The sequence below is a fragment of the Salvelinus alpinus genome, chromosome 4 (genome assembly GCF_045679555.1).
Source record: "Salvelinus alpinus chromosome 4, SLU_Salpinus.1, whole genome shotgun sequence".
In the NCBI taxonomy this organism is placed as follows: Eukaryota; Metazoa; Chordata; class Actinopteri; order Salmoniformes; family Salmonidae; genus Salvelinus; species Salvelinus alpinus.
This window is the reverse complement of record NC_092089.1, coordinates 21,354,994-21,374,786: the sequence shown is the minus strand read 5'-3', so window position 1 is coordinate 21,374,786 and position 19,793 is coordinate 21,354,994. Positions and strand designations below refer to the sequence as shown.

At 44.4% G+C, this 19,793-nt stretch overlaps 1 protein-coding gene across 2 annotated transcripts; it reads left to right on the top strand.

Annotated features, from left to right (window-relative positions):
- The first annotated feature begins 929 nt into the window (after positions 1 to 929).
- On the top strand, positions 930 to 19,253 carry hibadhb (3-hydroxyisobutyrate dehydrogenase b). Of its 2 annotated transcripts, XM_071395990.1 has the most exons (8): positions 930 to 1,086; positions 6,244 to 6,404; positions 6,802 to 6,911; positions 7,097 to 7,218; positions 17,133 to 17,266; positions 17,593 to 17,669; positions 18,004 to 18,160; positions 18,403 to 19,253. In XM_071395990.1, the coding sequence occupies exons 1-8, from the start codon at positions 1,017 to 1,019 to the stop codon at positions 18,568 to 18,570; spliced, it is 999 nt and encodes a 332-aa protein (XP_071252091.1). In that variant the 5' UTR covers positions 930 to 1,016; the 3' UTR covers positions 18,571 to 19,253. The 2 variants fall into 2 exon arrangements, with proteins under 2 accessions (XP_071252091.1, XP_071252092.1); XM_071395991.1 differs by lacking the exon at positions 6,244 to 6,404 and having other exon boundaries at positions 965 to 1,086.
- Positions 19,254 to 19,793: the final 540 nt, after the last annotated feature.

Genomic DNA, 19,793 nt, shown 5'->3' with positions numbered 1-19,793 from the left:
ACAGATTATTTTTTACAATGACAGCCTACCACGGCCAAAACCAGATGATGCTGGGCCAATTGCGCGCCACCCTATGGGACTCCCAATCACGGCCGGATGTGATACAGCCTGGATTCGAACCAGGGAGTGTCTTAGACCGCTGCGCCACTCAGGAGCCCACAGCTGTCAGGCAATCAGACTTCAGGGCTAGAACCATGTTTATAACAGACCTTATACTAGGGGTATGACAAAACATGTATTTTTACTGCTCTAATGACGTTGGTAACTAGATTATAATAAATAGCAATTAGGCACCTGCTTTGCATCTTGCATAAGAACAGCCCTTAGCCGTGGTATATTGGCCATATACCACACCCCCTCGGGCCTTATTGCTTAAATAACCTCCTATTCCCCATCCCCATCGGATGTTCTTCAAATTCCTCCCATAAGATAATGTTCCATAATATAACTGTTCCAACATCAGATACTGCTCCCCATAATATTCCGCTACCCCAGATACTGTTCTTTCATAATATAATTTTACTCGATCAGACTTGATATAGTTAGGGGGGCTTGACATATTTAGGGAAATCCTGACTGCCAAAGCCTGTATGTAACATGACCGTCGTATTATGATACAGTACAGTATGCCCCCTATGCCGTTATTATATAGTTTATTTCAAATCAAATTTTTATTAGTCACATACACACGTTTAGCAGATGTTATAGCGGGTGTGGCGAAATACTTGTATTTGCTGATAACGTTAGGTTTCTTTATGGTTGAGCTATTGAAAACGCGTTTCAACCGCCTGAGCAGACCATTGAAATGGTATTATTAACTTCTGATTGTGCATTTCAGTGCTAGATGTATGAACTCAGCCATGTCCTTCAAGTTCATGCAGTTCAGATGTACCGCCACCACTGTTTCTCGTCGCATATAAACCCGGGTAAGCGGCTTTGCGATTGGACAGAAAACGTGTCATTTACAACCCACCTAATTATGTCACGCTGAATCCGTGGTCAGAAAGGAAAGAAGCATGGCGGCTGTTTTAAGGGGGTCTCGGAACCTATGGGGAAGGAGCCTCAAACATGTTGACTTTACTTTGGGTAAGGAGTTTAAAGATATAACAAAAATATGTCTACCATCAATGTTTAGGACCTGTTTGATGGCCATTTCCGTCTATGACACCGCTGCGTGCGAAATCAACGTTGAACAAAAGTTGATTAGCATTGGCTATTGTGGCTCGCTCACTTCTGCTAACGTTAGTTAGTTTGCTGAAATAGCTAGCTAACTAAAGTCATGGGACGTTGGTTGATCGAAACATTTGTTGTTTATCAGGACGACCGATAGCCAACACCAGCAAATGTTCTAATCAAAGGTGTGTCAGTGTGCATCTCGCACAAGTAACAAGTTGAGGGTCAAGTCAAATCCCACAGGTCGTCACCAAGTCAGTTATTAGCCAAGCGAGTTTTTATTGAATAGGGTGATTGTTTGCGCAAATATTGTCAATTATAATGCCACGCCTTCTGTAGATGTATGCTGTACAGTACACGTGTTTGTTATAGACTCTTCCGTGTTTCTAGTAATAGCTTTTAGCTCAGTGGTTCCCAACCTTTTCCAGTTACTGTATTTTGCTCATCCCGGGTGTACCCCTGAAGTCCCCCATGTGCCTTTTACCAATAGACCAATTACCCCCAGGTTGGGAACCAGTGCTTCAGCTTATCAACCAACCTTACCAACCAACCTCTCATGCACAATGGAAGGAAAGGAAAAGCGGGTGAGTGAGGCCAGTACAGATCATTGAGATGTAGCCCATCTATAGCTAGTCTGTTCTGCTGCATGTTTGTATTACATCTATTCTCATACCAGTGCTGTGCCCCTACTGTCCTCAAGGTAGTTCAACTCTTACCATGATAACCCAACCTACTGTCCTCGCCGGTAGCTCAACTCTTACCTTGATAACCCAGCCTACTGTCCTCGCCGGTAGTTCAACCCTTACCTTGATAACCCAACCTACTGTCCTCGCCGGTAGTTCAACCCTTACCTTGATAACCCAACCTACTGTCCTCGCCGGTAGTTCAACCCTTACCTTGATAACCCAACCTACTGTCCTCGCCGGTAGCTCAACCCTTACCTTAATAACCCAACCTACTGTCCTCGCCGGTAGCTCAACCCTTACCTTAATAACCCAACCTACTGTCCTCGCCGGTAGCTCAACCCTTACCTTGATAACCCAACCTACTGTCCTCGCTGGTAGCTCAACTCTTACCTTGATAACCCAGCCTACTGTCCTCGCCGGTAGCTCAACCCTTACCTTGATAACCCAACCTACTGTCCACGCCGGTAGCTCAACTCTTACCTTGATAACCCAGCCTACTGTCCTCACTGGTGGTTCCTCTTACCAAAACCCAACGTGACCACCTAGCTCTCAAACTCTAGGCGTCATTCTGCCTTCTCCCTACCGTTTTCAGTGGTTAGCTTCGCCCACAACTGGCTTGTGTCAACTACAATCCCGACGCTGTTTTTTCACGTTTAGAAACGTTAATAATTATCGCTTGCAAAACAATCGCGTCTTTTGAAACATGGTCCTTACATCAGCGAGACGGAATCCTTCATATAAAAAAGATGCTCTTACTGTAGCAGGTTTGCACAGATACGCTGGCACAGGTGTTCGGAGAATGCTAGATGGCTAATTAGCATAGGTGGTCGTCTGTCTTCTGTCCGTTTTCTGTTCAAAGAGCTGTAACATGGAGATATGGCTATGTTGAAACGCTAACCTTTATAAAGGTGTGTATCAATTTAACCTTTTTAAAATATACAGTGAGCACCATAATTCATTGGACAGTGACCCTTTTTTGTTATTTTGGTTCTGCACTCTAGCACTGAGTTTGAAAGGATACAATGAGGGTGAAGTGCAGACTGTCAGCTTTAATTTGAGGGTATTTTCATACATATTGGATTAACCGTTTAGAAATTATAGAAGCTTTTGTACATAGTCCTACCCATTTTCGAGCATCAAAAAACATTGGACAGTTTAACATAATGTAGAATAAAGTACTCATTGTTAATATTTGGTCGCATACCCTTTGCATGCAATGACTGCTTGAAGTCTGCGATGCATCGACATCACCAGACGCTGGGTATCTTCCCTGGCTCTGCCAGGCCTGTACTGCAGTCATTTTCAGTTCCTACTTGTTTTGGGGACTTATTTCCTTGAGTCACCTCTTCAGCATGTAAAATGCATGTTCAATTGGATTCAGATCTGCTGATTGACTCGGCCAGTCAAGGATTTTCCACTTTTTGGCCATCAAAAACCCCTTCGTTGCTCTAGCAGTATGTTTAGGGTCATTGTCTTGTTGCATGATGAAGTGCCGTCCAATGAGTTTGGAGGCATTTGGTTTTATCTGAGCAGATAAAATATTTCTGTAGACTTCAGAATTCATTGTTCTACTTCTGTCTGCAGTCACATCATTGATGAAGACAAGTGAGCCTGTTCCACTGGCAGCCATACAGGCCCAAGCCATAACATCCCCTCCACCATGTTCCACTGGCAGCCATACAGGCCCAAGCCATAACATCCCCTCCACCATGTTCCACTGGCAGCCATACAGGCCCAAGCCATAACATCCCCTCCACCATGTTCCACTGGCAGCCATACAGGCCCAAGCCATAACACCCCCTCCACCATGTTCCACTGGCAGCCATACAGGCCCAAGCCATAACACCCCCTCCACCATGTTCCACTGGCAGCCATACAGGCCCAAGCCATAACACCCCCTCCACCATGTTCCACTGGCAGCCATACAGGCCCAAGCCATAACACCCCCTCCACCATGTTCCACTGGCAGCCATACAGGCCCAAGCCATAACACCCCCTCCACCATGTTCCACTGGCAGCCATACAGGCCCAAGCCATAACACCCCCTCCACCATGTTTCACAGATGAGGTGGTATGCTTTGGATCATGGGCATGTCTTCTTTTTTTCACACTTTCCTTTTTCCATCACTCCTGTACATGTTAATCTTTGTCTCATCTGTCCACAATACTTTTTTCCAGAACTCTTGGGGCTCTTTTAGGTGCTTTTTAGCAAACTGTAATCTCGCCTTTCTGTTCTTCAGGCTTATCAGTGGTTTGCATCTTGTAGTGTACCGTCTAGTCCTGCTGGTGTAGTCTTCTACGTATGGTAGACTTTGACACATCTACACCTGCATCCAGGAGAGTGTGTTTGATCTGTTGGGCTGTTGTCAGGGGGGGTTTTCTTCACCATAGAGACTATTCTCCCGTCATCCACTACAGTGGTCTTCCTCAGTCTACTGGGTCTTTTGACATAATTGAGTCCACCTGTTGTTTTTGTCTTGTTAATGATGAACCAAACTGTTAACCTGGGGATGCCCAGGGTTTTTGCAATGTATCTGATTGATTTTCATTTCTGAGCCTTATGACGGCCAGCTTCATTTGCATCGACACTGCTGTCTTCCTCATGTTGTCACACCCCAACAACAACCTCCAAAGGCAATAGCAAAGTCTAGAATCAATACTATTCATCAACAGCTCTCCTGCATTCACTAACGACACAAATTAATACACCTGCCTAACGACACACATCTGTGAAGCCAATTCAACAAATACTTGTAGTACCTTAAAATGGGGGGACCATGTACAAAAGGTGCTGACATTTCTAAACGGTTCATCCGATATGTATGAAAATACCCTCAAATTAAAGCTGACAGTCTGCACTTCACCCTCATTGTCATTGTCTCCTTTCAAACTCAAAGTGCTACAGCGCAAAACCAAAATAACAAAAAATGGTCACTGTCCAATGAATTATGGTGCTCACTGTATATGTGTGTGTTATATTCTCATTGATATGAAAGAACCTTTATGCTTCCAAAACCATACCGCAATCGATGCGTGTTAATGTTCAGCCTGAGCGTCTGGGCGCTTAACAAAACTCCCCTATAGAAGACCCCCTTCTCCAATGACTCTGTGTAATGGAACTGAGTCATGATTAAGGGCCAGTGACCTTCATTGCAATGGCAGTAGGTCTACCACACAAGACCGGGGTTGGGACCCAACAATCTCTCGACGTATGCTCTTGTTCATGGAGTTGACTGGTACATGGAAACTCCCTCTAGCCCATGCCTACACCATTCTAATGCCTTTACATTCATGGAGGACACCGTTCAGGAGGAAGTAGAGATTATTGAGACGCAGCCGTGGGGTTTTGTGTGCTGCAGTTTCTGAGTGTGTGTGTGGTAGTAGCCTTGTGCCGCGTTCAAATGCTAGTCGGAACTCGGACATTTACGACTTGCTGATTCGTTGAACGTGGCACATGTATGACTAAAATCAGTTAGCGAGTCGTACATTTCCTAGTTCCAACTAACAAGTGAACGCGGCATCAGTCCAACAGTGGCAGGTCAGGTGTCTCTTTCCACTGAAGCCACTATGAAGATTGGCTGGGAGAGCCAGCCATGTGAGAGGCCTGGATGCCTGCCCCCCCCCCCCCTCTTCTCACACACATTTACACACCACAGTTTATTTATAAGATGCCCTTTGGCCAATACACCTCTACTTTCAGCCTTCATACTTCTGCTTTTATAGGAAATGGTGAATGAGTTCTCTACTTGTTTACTGCTTTGATATGCAGTTATCGTGTTAGCATTAGCTTGACTTTGGCACTACAAGGGCTGCAGTGGATTTTCATATCAAATGGTTTAGGATTTTCAAATTAAATTCATTCTCAGGAAAAATTGAATGTACGGAATCAATGTAGAAATGTCTGGACAACTTTCCTTGGTCCTATTTAGTTTTATCAAGCTTGCCTCTGACGTTACCCACTGCAATGTCGTATACAGGTCTTGGGTAACTATTGATAGGGCTGGGTTATGTTTGCATTTCATTGAAACAGAACGGCAAGGCCTAGATTAGAAGTGTCCTGGATGTTTCAATGGACTAGGGAGCCTTTTAACAGTATTTTGCAAGAGACTATAGTTTTTTACATTCTGACAATTTATTTTTATTAGTGAAGGCCTACACAGCTCTAATACAGCTTTTCTGTCTCAGCTTGGTTGAAAGTATAACAAAAGGCTTCTGGTAGTAGTCTAGTCTCATTACAAGTTGTTCCTGGGGTGTATTAGGAACCAATAGGGAAGGGACCTAGGCCTACCTGAACTTGTCCAATAAGAAACACTAATTTTCGTTGGAATGTTTCGCTACAGGTTACACCGGTTTGCACTAATGAATACACCACTGTACCTCCCAGTCTCCAGCAGGTCCATGGCCTCTAAGACCCAGGTGGGTTTCATTGGCCTGGGGAACATGGGAAAACCCATGGCCAAGAACCTGCTGAAGCACGGATACCCCGTCATCGCCACTGACGTCTTCCCTGAGTCCTGCAAAGAACTGCAAGAGTTGGGTGCCCAGGTGGGACAAAAAAAACTAGCTTGCTTGTTTGCTAATGGCAGCGCATTGTGCGAAATGCGCCAGCTGTTGGCATGCCATAGCTCTCTAATGTGATGTCAGCTGGTAGGTGCTCAAAAAACAAACAAAATACCATGACTAAAATCAATTAGATAGGTGGAACCACTTAAATGAGTGTCCAAACAAATTGAGTCCATCATAAGATTTTACTCTCGTCAGTGCCGATCTACTTCTTAATTGAATCATAATGGTTGTGCTTGCCTGGGGGGTAGCTTATTCATGAGGCACCAACAGACTAAAACAGGGATGGACTACCTGAACTTGTCCAATAAACGCTAGTTTTTGTATTTGAAACATTTTGCTACGGCGTGCCCTAATGAATAAATCCCTGTTTTGTCAGATTGTGGATAACCCTGCGGAGGTGGCAGACCAGGCAGACCGCATCGTCACCATGCTGCCCTCCAGTCCCAACGTCATCGAGGTTTACACTGGGCCCAACGGTATCCTCAAGTAAGATCCCTCGCTCTCGATTACTCACTGGCTGTGTCCCAAATGGTTCCCTTTATAGTGCACTACTTTTGACCAGAGCCCTAATAAAAGAATCAAGTCAAAGTCAAGTCACTTAGCCATCTGTCTTCAACAGAAACCCTTCAGACTATTTTAAACTATAAGGTGGGTACTTTGCTGTTCTACAGGAAGGTGAAGAAAGGCTCGCTACTCATCGACTCCAGCACCATCGACCCAGCCGTTTCCAAGGAGATGGCCGTGGCCACGGAGAAGATGGGGGCAGTTTTTATGGACGCGCCTGTGTCAGGAGGTAAGGACTAATACAGGCTGTGCTCCAAATGGCACTATTCCCTATATAGGGCTCCCGAGTGGCTCAGCAGTCTAAGGCACTGCTTCTCAGTGCAAAAGGCATCACTACAGTCCCTGGTTCGAATCCAGGCTGTATCACATCCGGCTGTGATTGGGAGTCCCATAACGCGGCGCACAATTGGGCCGGCGTCGTCTGGGTAGGCCGTCATTGTAAATAAGAATTTGTTCTTTACTGACTTGCCTAGTTAAATAACAAAAAATAATAATAAATATAGTGCATTACTTTTGACCCGGGCCCATAGGAGTAGAGTGTCATTTGGGACGCAGCATTGCCTTGGGGGGTCTCTGCTGCAATCTGAGAGGACCAGCCTCTCCACTCCCTAATTGTTGAAATGGACCAGATTTAGTAGATGGAGAGCTCTAGCACATTTGTGGCCCATGATGTGGATTATTTAAGAACCCAGCATCTGGAGTTTGATCCGTTGACCCTTCCACCCAAACGCTCCGTTCTCAGATCCCAGCAGCCCGAAAATCTCTTTAGTTGTGCCCCTCGTTTTCTGAAAACGTGTTTTTTAAAGTCTACTACCAGTGCAGCTCTCTCTCATAGCACAACTTCACAACAATTACACGTATTTTTACTGCAAACCATTTGACTAAGTTTTATATAAAGAGAAACATCTCTGTCATGATCATATGTGTACTCATGTCTCTGTGAATTCCACTGGGAGGAGGACTGATTTGTATTTTTCCTGACAACCTGGTAACTCTACCCAGGACAGCAGACTCCCATGTGGGCCTTGGTTCAGGTTAAAATGGCTGACAAAATGGTGAATCCATTCAGTCCCTCTGCTTCTCATATAGATGGTTCGGTCTGCGTTATAAAGAGGAGTACCTTACCTACCTGACAGCCTGGGTCATAAAGAGGAGGAGGACCTACCTGACGGCCTGGGTCATAAAGAGGAGGAGGACCTACCTGACGGCCTGGGTCATAAAGAGGAGGAGGACCTACCTGACGGCCTGGGTCATAAAGAGGAGGAGGACCTACCTGACGGCCTGGGTCATAAAGAGGAGGAGGAGCTACCTGACGGCCTGGGTCATAAAGAGGAGGAGGAGCTACCTGACAGCCTGGGTCATAAAGAGGAGGACCTCCTACCGGACAGCCTGGGTCATAAAGAGGAGGAGGACCTACCGGACAGCCTGGGTCATAAAGAGGAGGAGGAGCTACCTGACGGCCTGGGTCATAAAGAGGAGGAGGAGCTACCTGACGGCCTGGGTCATAAAGAGGAGGAGGAGCTACCTGACAGCCTGGGTCATAAAGAGGAGGACCTCCTACCGGACAGCCTGGGTCATAAAGAGGAGGAGGACCTACCGGACAGCCTGGGTCATAAAGAGGAGGAGGAGGAGTACTTACCTGACAGCCTGGGTCATAAAGAGGAGGAGGAGGAGTACTTACCTGACAGCCTGGGTCATAAAGAGGAGGAGGAGGAGTACCTACCTGACAGCCTGGGCCATAAAGAGGAGGAGGAGTACCTACCTGACAGCCTGGGTCATAAAGAGGAGGAGGAGTACCTACCTGACAGCCTGGGTCATAAAGAGGAGGAGGAGTACCTACCTGACAGCCTGGGTCATAAAGAGGAGGAGGAGGAGTACCTACCTGACAGCCTGGGTCATAAAGAGGAGGAGGAGTACCTACCTGACAGCCTGGGTCATAAAGAGGAGGAGGAGTACCTACCTGACAGCCTGGGTCATAAAGAGGAGGAGGAGTACCTACCAGACAGCCTGGGCCATAAAGAGGAGGAGGAGTACCTACCAGACAGCCTGGGCCATAAAGAGGAGGAGGAGTACCTACCTGACGACCTGGGTCATAAAGAGGAGGAGTACCTACCTGACGGCCTGGGTCATAAAGAGGAGGAGGAGTACCTACCTGACAGCCTGGGTCATAAAGAGGAGGAGGAGTACCTACCAGACGGCCTGGGTCATAAAGAGGAGGCGGAGTACCTTATGGACCCTGGTCAAAAGTATTGCACTAGGGCTTCCGGTGACGCAACTTAGGAAATGGCTGCCTAGTTTTTCGTACTGCACATCGGTTGGGAATTTCCCCCCCAAATTCAAGTATTTACTCAGAGCATTATAATAACTTACGCAAAGGGGAAAACAGGAAAAGGTCGTGGAGCTACAACAACAGGCCGTAACAAGACAGCAGAAGATATAATCGTCGAAGAACCCGAAATGGCTAATGTTAGCGCAAATAAGATAGCAGCAGCAAAAGAACCCTCATTTCGTGAGGTGATGAAGGAGGAATTGCGCGAGGCGCTCACAGGCTTACGAGAGGAACTTCGAGAAGATGTAAGAAAAGAACTAAATGAGTTCAAGAAGGACATTAACCAGAAACTGGAAGAAAACAAATTAGAACTTCACAGCATATCTACAAGAATGGGGGACGCAGAACAGCGCATTGGGGAAACGGACACATGGAACTTCGCAGTCAAGGAAATACTTGAACAGTCACTGAAAAGCCAACATGCACTACAGGCAAAAGTGACAGAACTCGAAGGTTTCTCACGTCGAAACAACATTAGACTTTATAACGTAGTAGAGGGCGCAGAAAAAGACTCTATGCCCAACTTCGTGGAGGGTCTATTCAAGGACATACTTGACGACGACACTGACCTGGGAATCGAGAGAGCACACCGAGCTCTGGCCTCAAAACCCCCCAGCGGCGCCCCACCAAGATCCATAGTAGTACGGTTCCTAAAATTCTCAAAGAGAAAGTTTTACATGCTACCTGGAAAAAACCTGTTAACTTCCAAGGCCAACGAGTGTTCTTTGATCATGACTACGCGGGAGAGATACTGAAAAGAAGGAAAGAATACACCCCCATTAAGAAGAAGGGTATTCGCTTCCAAACACCATACCCGGCAAAAATGCGGGTATTTCTGAAAAATGGCCCGGTTACATACGAGCATGCAGACGAGGCGGCTGAGGACCTGAATTCAAGGGGCTTCCCAGTGGAGTATACCGCCAGGAGAAAGGCGACATCACCAGCGGAAAGACTCGAGCAGGCTCTCTCATGGATCGTTGTCGACAAGCAGGGTCATGGAGAAAGAGGGAAACCATCTCGGCGAGAGGACGTTCACATCCGAGAGAGACTCAGGCATTTCCAACGGGAAGATGAAAGACACTGAATCGGATTTAACAGAATTAATAGTTACCGCAGCTGTTAAGACTTTGGGTTGTTACGGTTGACATTGCAATAGATAAAATATCTCCCCTATTTTCCCCCAATGCTGAACAAGGCTGAGTACCCAAAAGCATGTGTTCTTTATGAACACATTAAGTAGCGTCACGTTAATAACATATATATTAGCTAAGGATTAATGACACATTGACAACGGGGCGACAGAAGGGCATATCAAGGGGAGGATTCATGATATGCACGCATGACCGATATAGTTTTCACTTGTAATTAACCGATGTGTATAAGCGACGAAATAGGCGCCCTTATTATTTTCGCTTCCACCAGGTCTTGTTTGTGACTACGTCACGCATTTTCATATCTGAGCGAGGGGCCCATCCTGCGGACAGGCTCATCCCCTCAAACCCCAGAGGCAAGAGACAGTCCTCTGACATGGGAGTCCAAATACCAAAGTACTTTCCCACTTTGGTTTACTTTATTATCGTTCTTGAATTTTCGTTCATTTTTAGGTTCATGATAAGCAGGCAGATATGGTGCACCGTTTTTTTTTTTTTATATCGATGCATCATCGGGAATTTAGGGTCATAAGTCTCAATGTAAACGGACTGGGGAGTGCCATCAAGAGAAGTAAGGTAATAGCAAAGATGAAACGGGAGAGAGTTGACATACTATTCTGGCAGGAAACTCACTTATCCACACCTGAACACGAGAAACTCAAGAAAATGGGATATAGGAACACTTTTTTTTCTTCTTACAAAATGGGTAGAAGGGGAGTTGCAATCTTGATCCCAAATTCAGTTAATTTTGAGTTTGTCAGAAATAAAAGACAAGGAGGGTAGATTTATACTTGTTAAATGTAAACTGGATAACAAGGAAGTTACATTATTTAATGTATACGCACCCCCAGGGAGTGACATGGTCTTCTATAGGAAGGTGTTTGATTTAATTGCCACAGAAACCACTGGCACTCTTATCTGTGGAGGGGATTTTAACACAATTCTAAACTCAAAATTGGACAGCACAAATCAAAATAGGAAAATGAGCCTAGTTGCCAAAAAGATCAATAGGATACTGCAGGATCTAGGACTGCTCGATGTATGGCGTGACACCCACAAGACCGATAAGGAATATACTTTTTACTCAGCCCGCCACACTGAATACTCCAGGTTAGACTACTTTTTTATGTACAGTGCAGATAGACACAGGCTTAAGGATTGTAGGATCGGGCAGAGTGACTTATCAGATCATAATGGAGTTTACCTCACTCTACACCTTGATAGCAAACCAAGAAATACTACATGGAGACTTAATACAAGCATGCTGAATGATCCAGCATTCAAGGAATCAATAAAGACAGAATTGAACATCTATCTGGAGAATAATGATAACGGGGAAGTATCTCCTGCTATATTGTGGGATGCAGCTAAGGCGGTTATTAGTGGAATAATCATAGCCACATCGTCTCTCAAAAAGATTAAAGCACAGAAACTGCTGAAATTACAGGAAACCCTAAGAAACTTAGAACGATCTCATAGTCAATACAAAGACCCTCTTATATTACGAGAGATTCAAAAGGTAAAACAGGAAATTGACCAGATTTATAGAGAAGAAGTAGAGAAAAAGCTTAGGTTCCTGAAACAACGATATTATGAAGCAGGCTCAAAGGCAACCAAATTACTAGCATGGAGACTCAGGAAACAACAAGCACAGAATACCATTTTTAAAATAAAAGACCCCAAAACAAAAAAGATCACATGCAAATTAGATGAAATACAGAATGCATTTGAATCATATTACACAAATCTGTACAAGCAACCAGAGAAGGCAGATGCACAGACAATAGAGCACTTTTTGAACTCACTTGATCTCCCCTCAATTGGGACAGAGCAAAATGATAGACTAACTTTAGAAATATCCACCGAAGAAATTAATAAAGCAATATCTCAACAAAAAGTCAACAAGTCTCCAGGCACTGATGGCTTCCCTTCAGAATGGTTCAAGACCTTCAGAGAACAACTAACACCTCTACTTAAGGCCTGTTTTAACTGGACTCTGAGGGAGGGTGGTCTCCCACCGTCATGGAGAGAGGCCATCATATCTGTAATCCCAAAAGAGGGTAAAGATAAGAAAGAATGCAGTTCATATAGACCTATCGCAATTCTTAACACAGATTATAAACTATATGCATCAATAATAGCCAAAAGAATGGAGAACATAATCCCAGAATTGATTGACGGAAATCAAACTGGTTTCATACAAAATAGGCAGACACAGGACAATATAAGGAGAACACTACATGTCATGGACCACATTACTCAGAATAAGACAAGTGCAATGGGATGGGATTACCTATTCCAAGTTATGGAAAGATTTGGTTTCAACAAAGAAGTGATACAGTGCATCAAAACACTGTATTCATGTCCGACCGCTAGAATAAAGATAAATGGACATTTGACACGAACGATAAAATTAGAGCGAGGGGCAAGACAAGGCTGTAATCTTTCACCCACGCTCTTCTCCTTGTACCTCGAACCATTAGCACAGGCAATAAGACAGGACCCAACCTTAGAGGGAATAACAATAAGAGACAGTGAACATAAGATATGCATGTATGCGGATGACGTTCTGTTATTCCTTAAAGACCCAGGCTCAAGCGTACCTAGATTGATGGATGTTCTACAAACATTTGGAACATATTCAGGGTATGTGCTTAACGTACACAAGACCCAAGCCCTAGTATATAATTATACCCCACAGGAAGAGCTGAAGAATAGGTATAACTTCACCTGGACCTCTTCATCCATTAAATATCTTGGAGTATACCTACCAAAAGATACACCCAAACTTTATTGCATGAATTACGATCACATCAACAAGAAAATATATGATGACCTAGACAGGTGGAACTCACTTCCCTTAGATCTTAGTAGTAGAATTGAAACAATCAAAATGAACATCCTGCCGAGGTTATTGTATTTGTTCCAATCACTGCCCATAGAAATCCCACCTAAACAGTTTAGGGAATGGGATAAACGGATATCAAGGTTTATCTGGAACAGTAAGAGACCAAGAACTAGATATACAACATTACAATTACCAAAAAACTGTGGGGGTATGGCCTTACCAAACCTAAAAGATTATTATGTGTCAGCCCAATTGAGACCCCTGGTTTGTTGGTGCAATTCAGAATACGAATCCAAATGGAAAGACATCGAGACTACTTTGACAGGGATACCCATACAGTCAGTTTTGGGAAATAAGGACATGGTAAAAGAAATATACAATAGACAAAATCAGTGGATTAATTTCTCTCTGAAGACATGGTTTAGGGTAGTTAAGCAAAATAATTTAGACAGAGAGATCAAACTGCTGAGTTGGCCCGCATACGACCCCAGCTTCATCCCTGCAACTCAGGACAGTAGATTTAAACAATGGATGCAGAAAGGCATCACATCATTCAGTACAATTATAAGGAATGGGAACCTAGATAACTTCCAGGACTTAAGTAAAAAAACATGGCTTGGATAAACAAGATTTTTACAGATACCTACAAGTCCGACATTATTTCTTAAGGGAGATAAAAGTGACTGACCCTCGAGCACCTCCAAAATTAATCCAAGTATTCACTAACGCATACAACTTGGGGAGTAACAAAAAAACGATTTCAAATCTCTACTTGGGTATTCAATCCTCAAAGAAACATTCTACAAACTATATTAAAAAGAAATGGGAGGAGGAACTTAACATTGAAATAACTGATGAAACATGGTTGAACATATTAGAGACTCAACAAAGCTCCACCAACTCAAGGTCATGGAGAGAATTCTGTTGGAAGAATGTTATACGTTTCTTCATAACACCTAAACTGAAATCAAAACAGACTGGCTCACCACACCCTTGTTGGAGAGAATGCGGTCTATTGAGGGCGGACCACTCTCATGTCTTTTGGTCCTGCTCCGCAATCGAAACTTACTGGGGAGAAATAAGATCTAACATTGGAAAAATAATGGGATTTGACATAGAACAAACATTCATTTCTTTGTACTTGGGTGAAATACCAGATAACTTACACAATAGAGAAAAGTACCTCTTGAAGGTCCTACTGGCAGCCAGTAAAAAGGCTATCACTAGGAAATGGCTACAAAAAGACCCACAGTGACACAATGGATAGACATTGTAGAAGAAATACACCACATGGAGCGTATGACCTTTGCTTTAAGAACTCAACAGGAGAGAGGTCAGGAATACTGGGAGAAATGGGTTTCATACTTGGAAAAGGTCTAATTCAAAGATGCTAATGTAACTAATATGATGATATGATGATGAAGGTCATCCACCTCTGGCCTGCTCGCCTCCCTACCACTGAGGAAGTACAGTTCCCGCTCAGCCCAGTCAAAACTGTTCGCTGCTCTGGCCCCCCAATGGTGGAACAAACTCCCTCACGACGCCAGGACAGCGGAGTCAATCACCACCTTCCGGAGACACCTGAAACCCCACCTCTTTAAGGAATACCTAGGATAGGATAAAGTAATCCTTCTCACCCCCCCCCCCCCCCCCCCCCTTAAAAGATTTAGATGCACTATTGTAAAGTGGCTGTTCCACTGGATGTCATAAGGTGAATGCACCAATTTGTAAGTCGCTCTGGATAAGAGCGTCTGCTAAATGACTTAAATGTAAATGTAAGGTATGAAGTGCACTGTAACTGCCAGATCATTTTTGTTCTTTTATTTTACTTTATTTGTACTTTCTTTGTGTTCCTACAATAAAAACAAAGTATAAAAAATAAAAAAAATTAAGTAGTGCACTAAATAGGGAATAGGTTGCTGTTTGGTGTTCAGACACTGTGGGGGGTAGGGAAGATGAGGAAGAGCCACACTGACCTTCAGAAAGGCTCCAAGCTGTAAAACACTATCACAGTCTTCAGGGGAGACGCACACTGTCGTACACACTACACACAGTGTGTTTGAACTCAGCCTTTTAACTTGAGGAAAGCCACTTTGAGTTGATGTTGGCATATTTTACCATCAGGCCCTAAAGATTAGTAATGATTTATATGCATCCTTCCTGTGGCAGTGCTCATGGATTAAGGCTGTCCAGCTTCCCACGTTGAACTTGGGTGGCTGCAGGTCACAGAGGTGTGTGTTTGGTTAGAGTCAAGTATTGCAGCATGTTACTACCTTGATACTGTGCTGGAATGCCTGTGGTTGAACATGGTCAGAACTGAAACCTCTCGTCTGTGGTGGGTGGGGGGGAGACAAAAGGAGTTGCATGGTCGTAATAGAGCACAGGGGAATGCGATGAGACTGGTGTCATTGTTACCCAGATGATGGTACTGTAACCCAGACTTGAGCCTTTGATCAGGAGACCACACAAACCCAGAAGCACACATCATGTTTAGGACTTCCAACTCTGCTTGTTCTGAATCCAGCAAGGAGCTTTGCTGTAGCCCAGTGTGGACGTATCCAGAGTACCTTCTCCAACCCAGACTTACTTTGTGAGAGGTGGTCTCTAATCAGGCTGTTTCCCTGTGCTTTTGAGAGACCTCTGGTTCTCTGTCCTTCATGTGTTGCCTCTTCCAGCCAGAACCCACAGTGCGTCAGAGAGGTTTGGCAGCAGACTCACTGTTGGAAGGAATGTCTTGTTTTCTGGAGCAATAATAGGAAAGCCACAAAACCTGGGATTCAGCCCAAATGGGCCCCTGTTCCCTATATAGTGCACTACTGTTGACCAGAGCCCACAGGGAGCTAGTTAAAAGTAGTGCACGATATAGGGGAGTAGGGTTCTATTTTGGAACGCTCCCCTGCTCTGTCAGCGTAGTCCTCATACAATAACCTAGTCCCAAATCCAGTCATTACGACACAGAAAAATAATATTGTTTTCTTATACATTTTAATTAAAATCAATTAAACTTGTACTTGAAGCCTTGGGAAATGTTTATCATGAAAGGCTACTGTGCTGACTGGAATGAAAACGTTTGACCACAGAACTCTAGCTACATAGCCACCAACAAACACATTCACTTTCACTGTAATACATGTCCTTAGAGACTCTGTAATTGGTGTGTGTGTGTTGGTTCCCAGGCTGTGTGAGATGGCAGAGATGCAGTCGTCACACACACACACTGCTCATTATTATGGCAGAGAGGCCGAGGAACTGTAACTTTGGCTACAGAAATGAAAGGGTTGCCTTTTTTATCTATGCATTTTGGGGCTGTGGAGCTTAAGTTTTTAATGCGTTTTAAGATTATTATTTTTTTAACTTGTTACCCTACATTTGTCATGGGATTTGAGACATCTCTTTCTCTCAGCCAGCTTTTGTCTATAAAAGTTTAGCTCCCTTTCCCCACAACCTTGTTTGACTGAGTATAAAACTATTGCTATTGAAATAATCCACAAGCCTAGGGCTTGCCTCATTTTTCATTTGTTGATTTTATGTGGAATTACTTTCTCAGCCAAACTTGGGTGTTTGACAAGGAAACAAGCTGCTGTTTAGGAAAGTGCTCTAGATTTGCATCACTCTTTCTGTGGTTACCTCATAACAGTTTTGAGAAGCAACAACAGTGACTGACAGACATACTATTCTAATGAAACCGCCATGTTTTTTAAGTGTGCTTGTCTGGTGCGTGCTATGCACCCAAATGTACAACGTTTCCACTTCACCGACGTCTTCATCAGATATTCTCAAGTTTAGGATGTGCGTCTCACCCTCCTTTTCTCCAGGTGTGGGGGCTGCCAGCTCGGGGAAGCTGACCTTCATGGTGGGGGGAGTAGAGGAGGAGTTTACTGCGGCCCAGGAGCTGCTCACCTGTATGGGAGCCAACGTGGTGTACTGTGGAGCCGTCGGCACTGGACAGGTAGATATACACATTTACATGACCTGTGTCTCCTAAAAATGGGGGGGGGGTCATTTAGCAGACGCTCTCATCCAGAGCAACCTACAGGAGCAATTAGGGTTAAGTGCCTCTTCACCAAGTCAGTGCAGGGATTCAAACCAGCAACCTTTTTGTTACTGACCCAATGCTCTTAACCGCTAGGCTACCTGTCCCCGAGGCCTTGGTCAAAGGTTAACCACTTTAGGGAATAGAGTGCCATTGGATACACACATTACATTCCTACTAGGGGCATTATGGGTGGATTATTACAAAACTACATGGGATGTAACCAGGAGACTTTCTTACAGGCAGCCAAAATCTGCAACAATATGCTGCTGGCGATAGGCATGATCGGGACCTCTGAGACCATGAACCTTGGCATCAGGTTGAGTATTGCCAATACATTCACAGCAGAGATCTCATCTCCAACAAAATGTCTTGTTGCACTTAACGCTTGTTGAACAGAACCATGCTGTTGGTATCGTACAGAGCTGTAACACTACCACTATAGTCACTCTCTTAAAGTAACTATCCAATGGAAAAGCTCCTTTATATTTTTATGTAGCTCCTACTCTATCAACTGTCTACATGTCTCTCCTTTACTTGTAGTTATGACTAACCAGCAATCAGAGAAATGGTACACAGTAACCCACCTTAAACTTGTAAAATAAATGTTTGTTTGTTTTTTTAAATGCTTGTGATTTCCTGACCCCTGACAGACTAGGTCTGGACCCTAAGCTACTGGCTAAGATCCTGAACATGAGTTCAGGCCGCTGCTGGTCCAGTGACACTTATAACCCTGTACCTGGTGTCATGGAGGGAGTCCCCTCTGGAAACGGCTACCAGGGAGGCTTCGGGACACAACTCATGGCCAAGGTGGGTCTCTCCCTCACTCTCGTTTACGCCATCCCTCAAGACGTTTAGTACACAAATGTTTGAGTGACACAGAAGATGGTTCTTCAGGGCCTCTTTGATTTCCTGTGACTATTTTAGTTAATGTCTCTGTCAATAGTATTAACTTTCATGTAACTCGAAAGGGATGTGCATTTGACATGTTTTAACTGCTGTGTACAACAAGCGGTGATGGCAGAGCGCTAATGAGTGTTTCTCCTCTTCAGGACCTGGGGCTAGCCCAGACTACAGCCACCAACACCAAGACCCCTGTCCCTCTGGGTTCCCTGGCCCACCAGATATACCGCATGATGTGTGCTCGGGGCTACGCCGGCAAAGACTTCTCCTCTGTCTTCCAGTTCCTGCGGGAGGATGAGGAGAAGGAGGGCCAATAGGGGCAGGGGAACAGTACCCCCACCTCCCCCCATCCATAGCTTTACCAGGGTCTATTCCATACAAGACTACTACCATGTAGTTGGGGTGTCGGTTTGCCCCCCCCCCCCTCTCCCCAGGGCTTGTCAAGACGTATTGGGTCAAAGCCAAGAGAGCGCAGCCAGCCGTGATGTGACAGATCATCTCAGCAGAGTACTAGACTACACTGTCTGTAAGATGGGAGTCATGTTGCATCTGTGATCCTGCCTTTTGTTAAAGTAGCTTTCTTTTAATGTTTTAGATGGCTAGGCTAGAAGACAGTGGATGTTTTGAGGTGTGGGGAGGCTCTCCAAAGTCACTGTCACTCAGTAGGCTGACTAACCACTACAGCTATCACCATGACGATATCGGTGCTACCTTAGCACACGTCGTCATGGAAAGCAGACCCAGGCGTTGTCAAGGAAATGACCCGCATTATACTTGTTAACGACCACACTCACTCGTCAACAATAGACCACTGAGACTTCAGATGATTCTTAGTTCTAGTCGCCACTCACCTCACTGCAACGTCACGTGTGTTGATCCTGATCATTGATTTGTTTTTGTTTTTCTCTTCCTGTGGTGGGGTTTATTTACTCTTGACATGGGGAGGGATAGAATGTTCCGGGGTGATTTGTATGTGTTTAATAAAAGGTGAGAGACTATAGGTATGTTTCCTTCCAGTGATATACCCACTACTCTAAAGCCTGGCACTTCTGTTAGCAGGAGGTGTCTGTACTGTCTGTTAGCAGGAGGTGTCTGTACTGTCTGTTAGCAGGAGGAAGACAAGGTGCCTGATGAGACTGATCTAGATAATTACATCACTCTATATTTTTATTAACCTCTTCGTTAGAGGGTAAGCACTTTTTAAAGTTTTGCATCACAGTACAAATATGTATTCTAGCAAAGATGTCTGAGGTGTGTTTATTAAGCTGTCCCACATACTTTCATTCATGTCTGTAGGTGACTGCTTTTCTTTTGGGGAAATAAGAGTGTAAACTAGGGTGTATTCACTAGGAACCAAACTGAAACAAATGGCTGAAATGGGGAGGAAATTACCAGGATTTATCCAATAAGAAATGCTTATTTGTTGCTAAATGTTTTTGCTACATTGTTTACTAAATAATACACCTGGCCCTGATTTTAACATAAGGGCGTGTGAATTCTGCATGCACAGGAACTGTGACTGGCTGCTACAGTATAGCTT

What these genes read in the sequence shown, in the direction of transcription:
- hibadhb (XM_071395990.1), top strand. Translation starts at nt 1,017, where the DNA reads ATGGCGGCTGTTTTAAGGGGGTCTCGGAACCTATGGGGAAGGAGCCTC. An exon ending in GGGCCCAACGGTATCCTCAA is followed by an intron (nt 6,912 to 7,096) that starts GTAAGATCCCTC and finishes GCTGTTCTACAG; the next exon opens with GAAGGTGAAGAAAGGCTCGC. An exon ending in GGACGCGCCTGTGTCAGGAG is followed by an intron (nt 7,219 to 17,132) that starts GTAAGGACTAAT and finishes CCTTTTCTCCAG; the next exon opens with GTGTGGGGGCTGCCAGCTCG.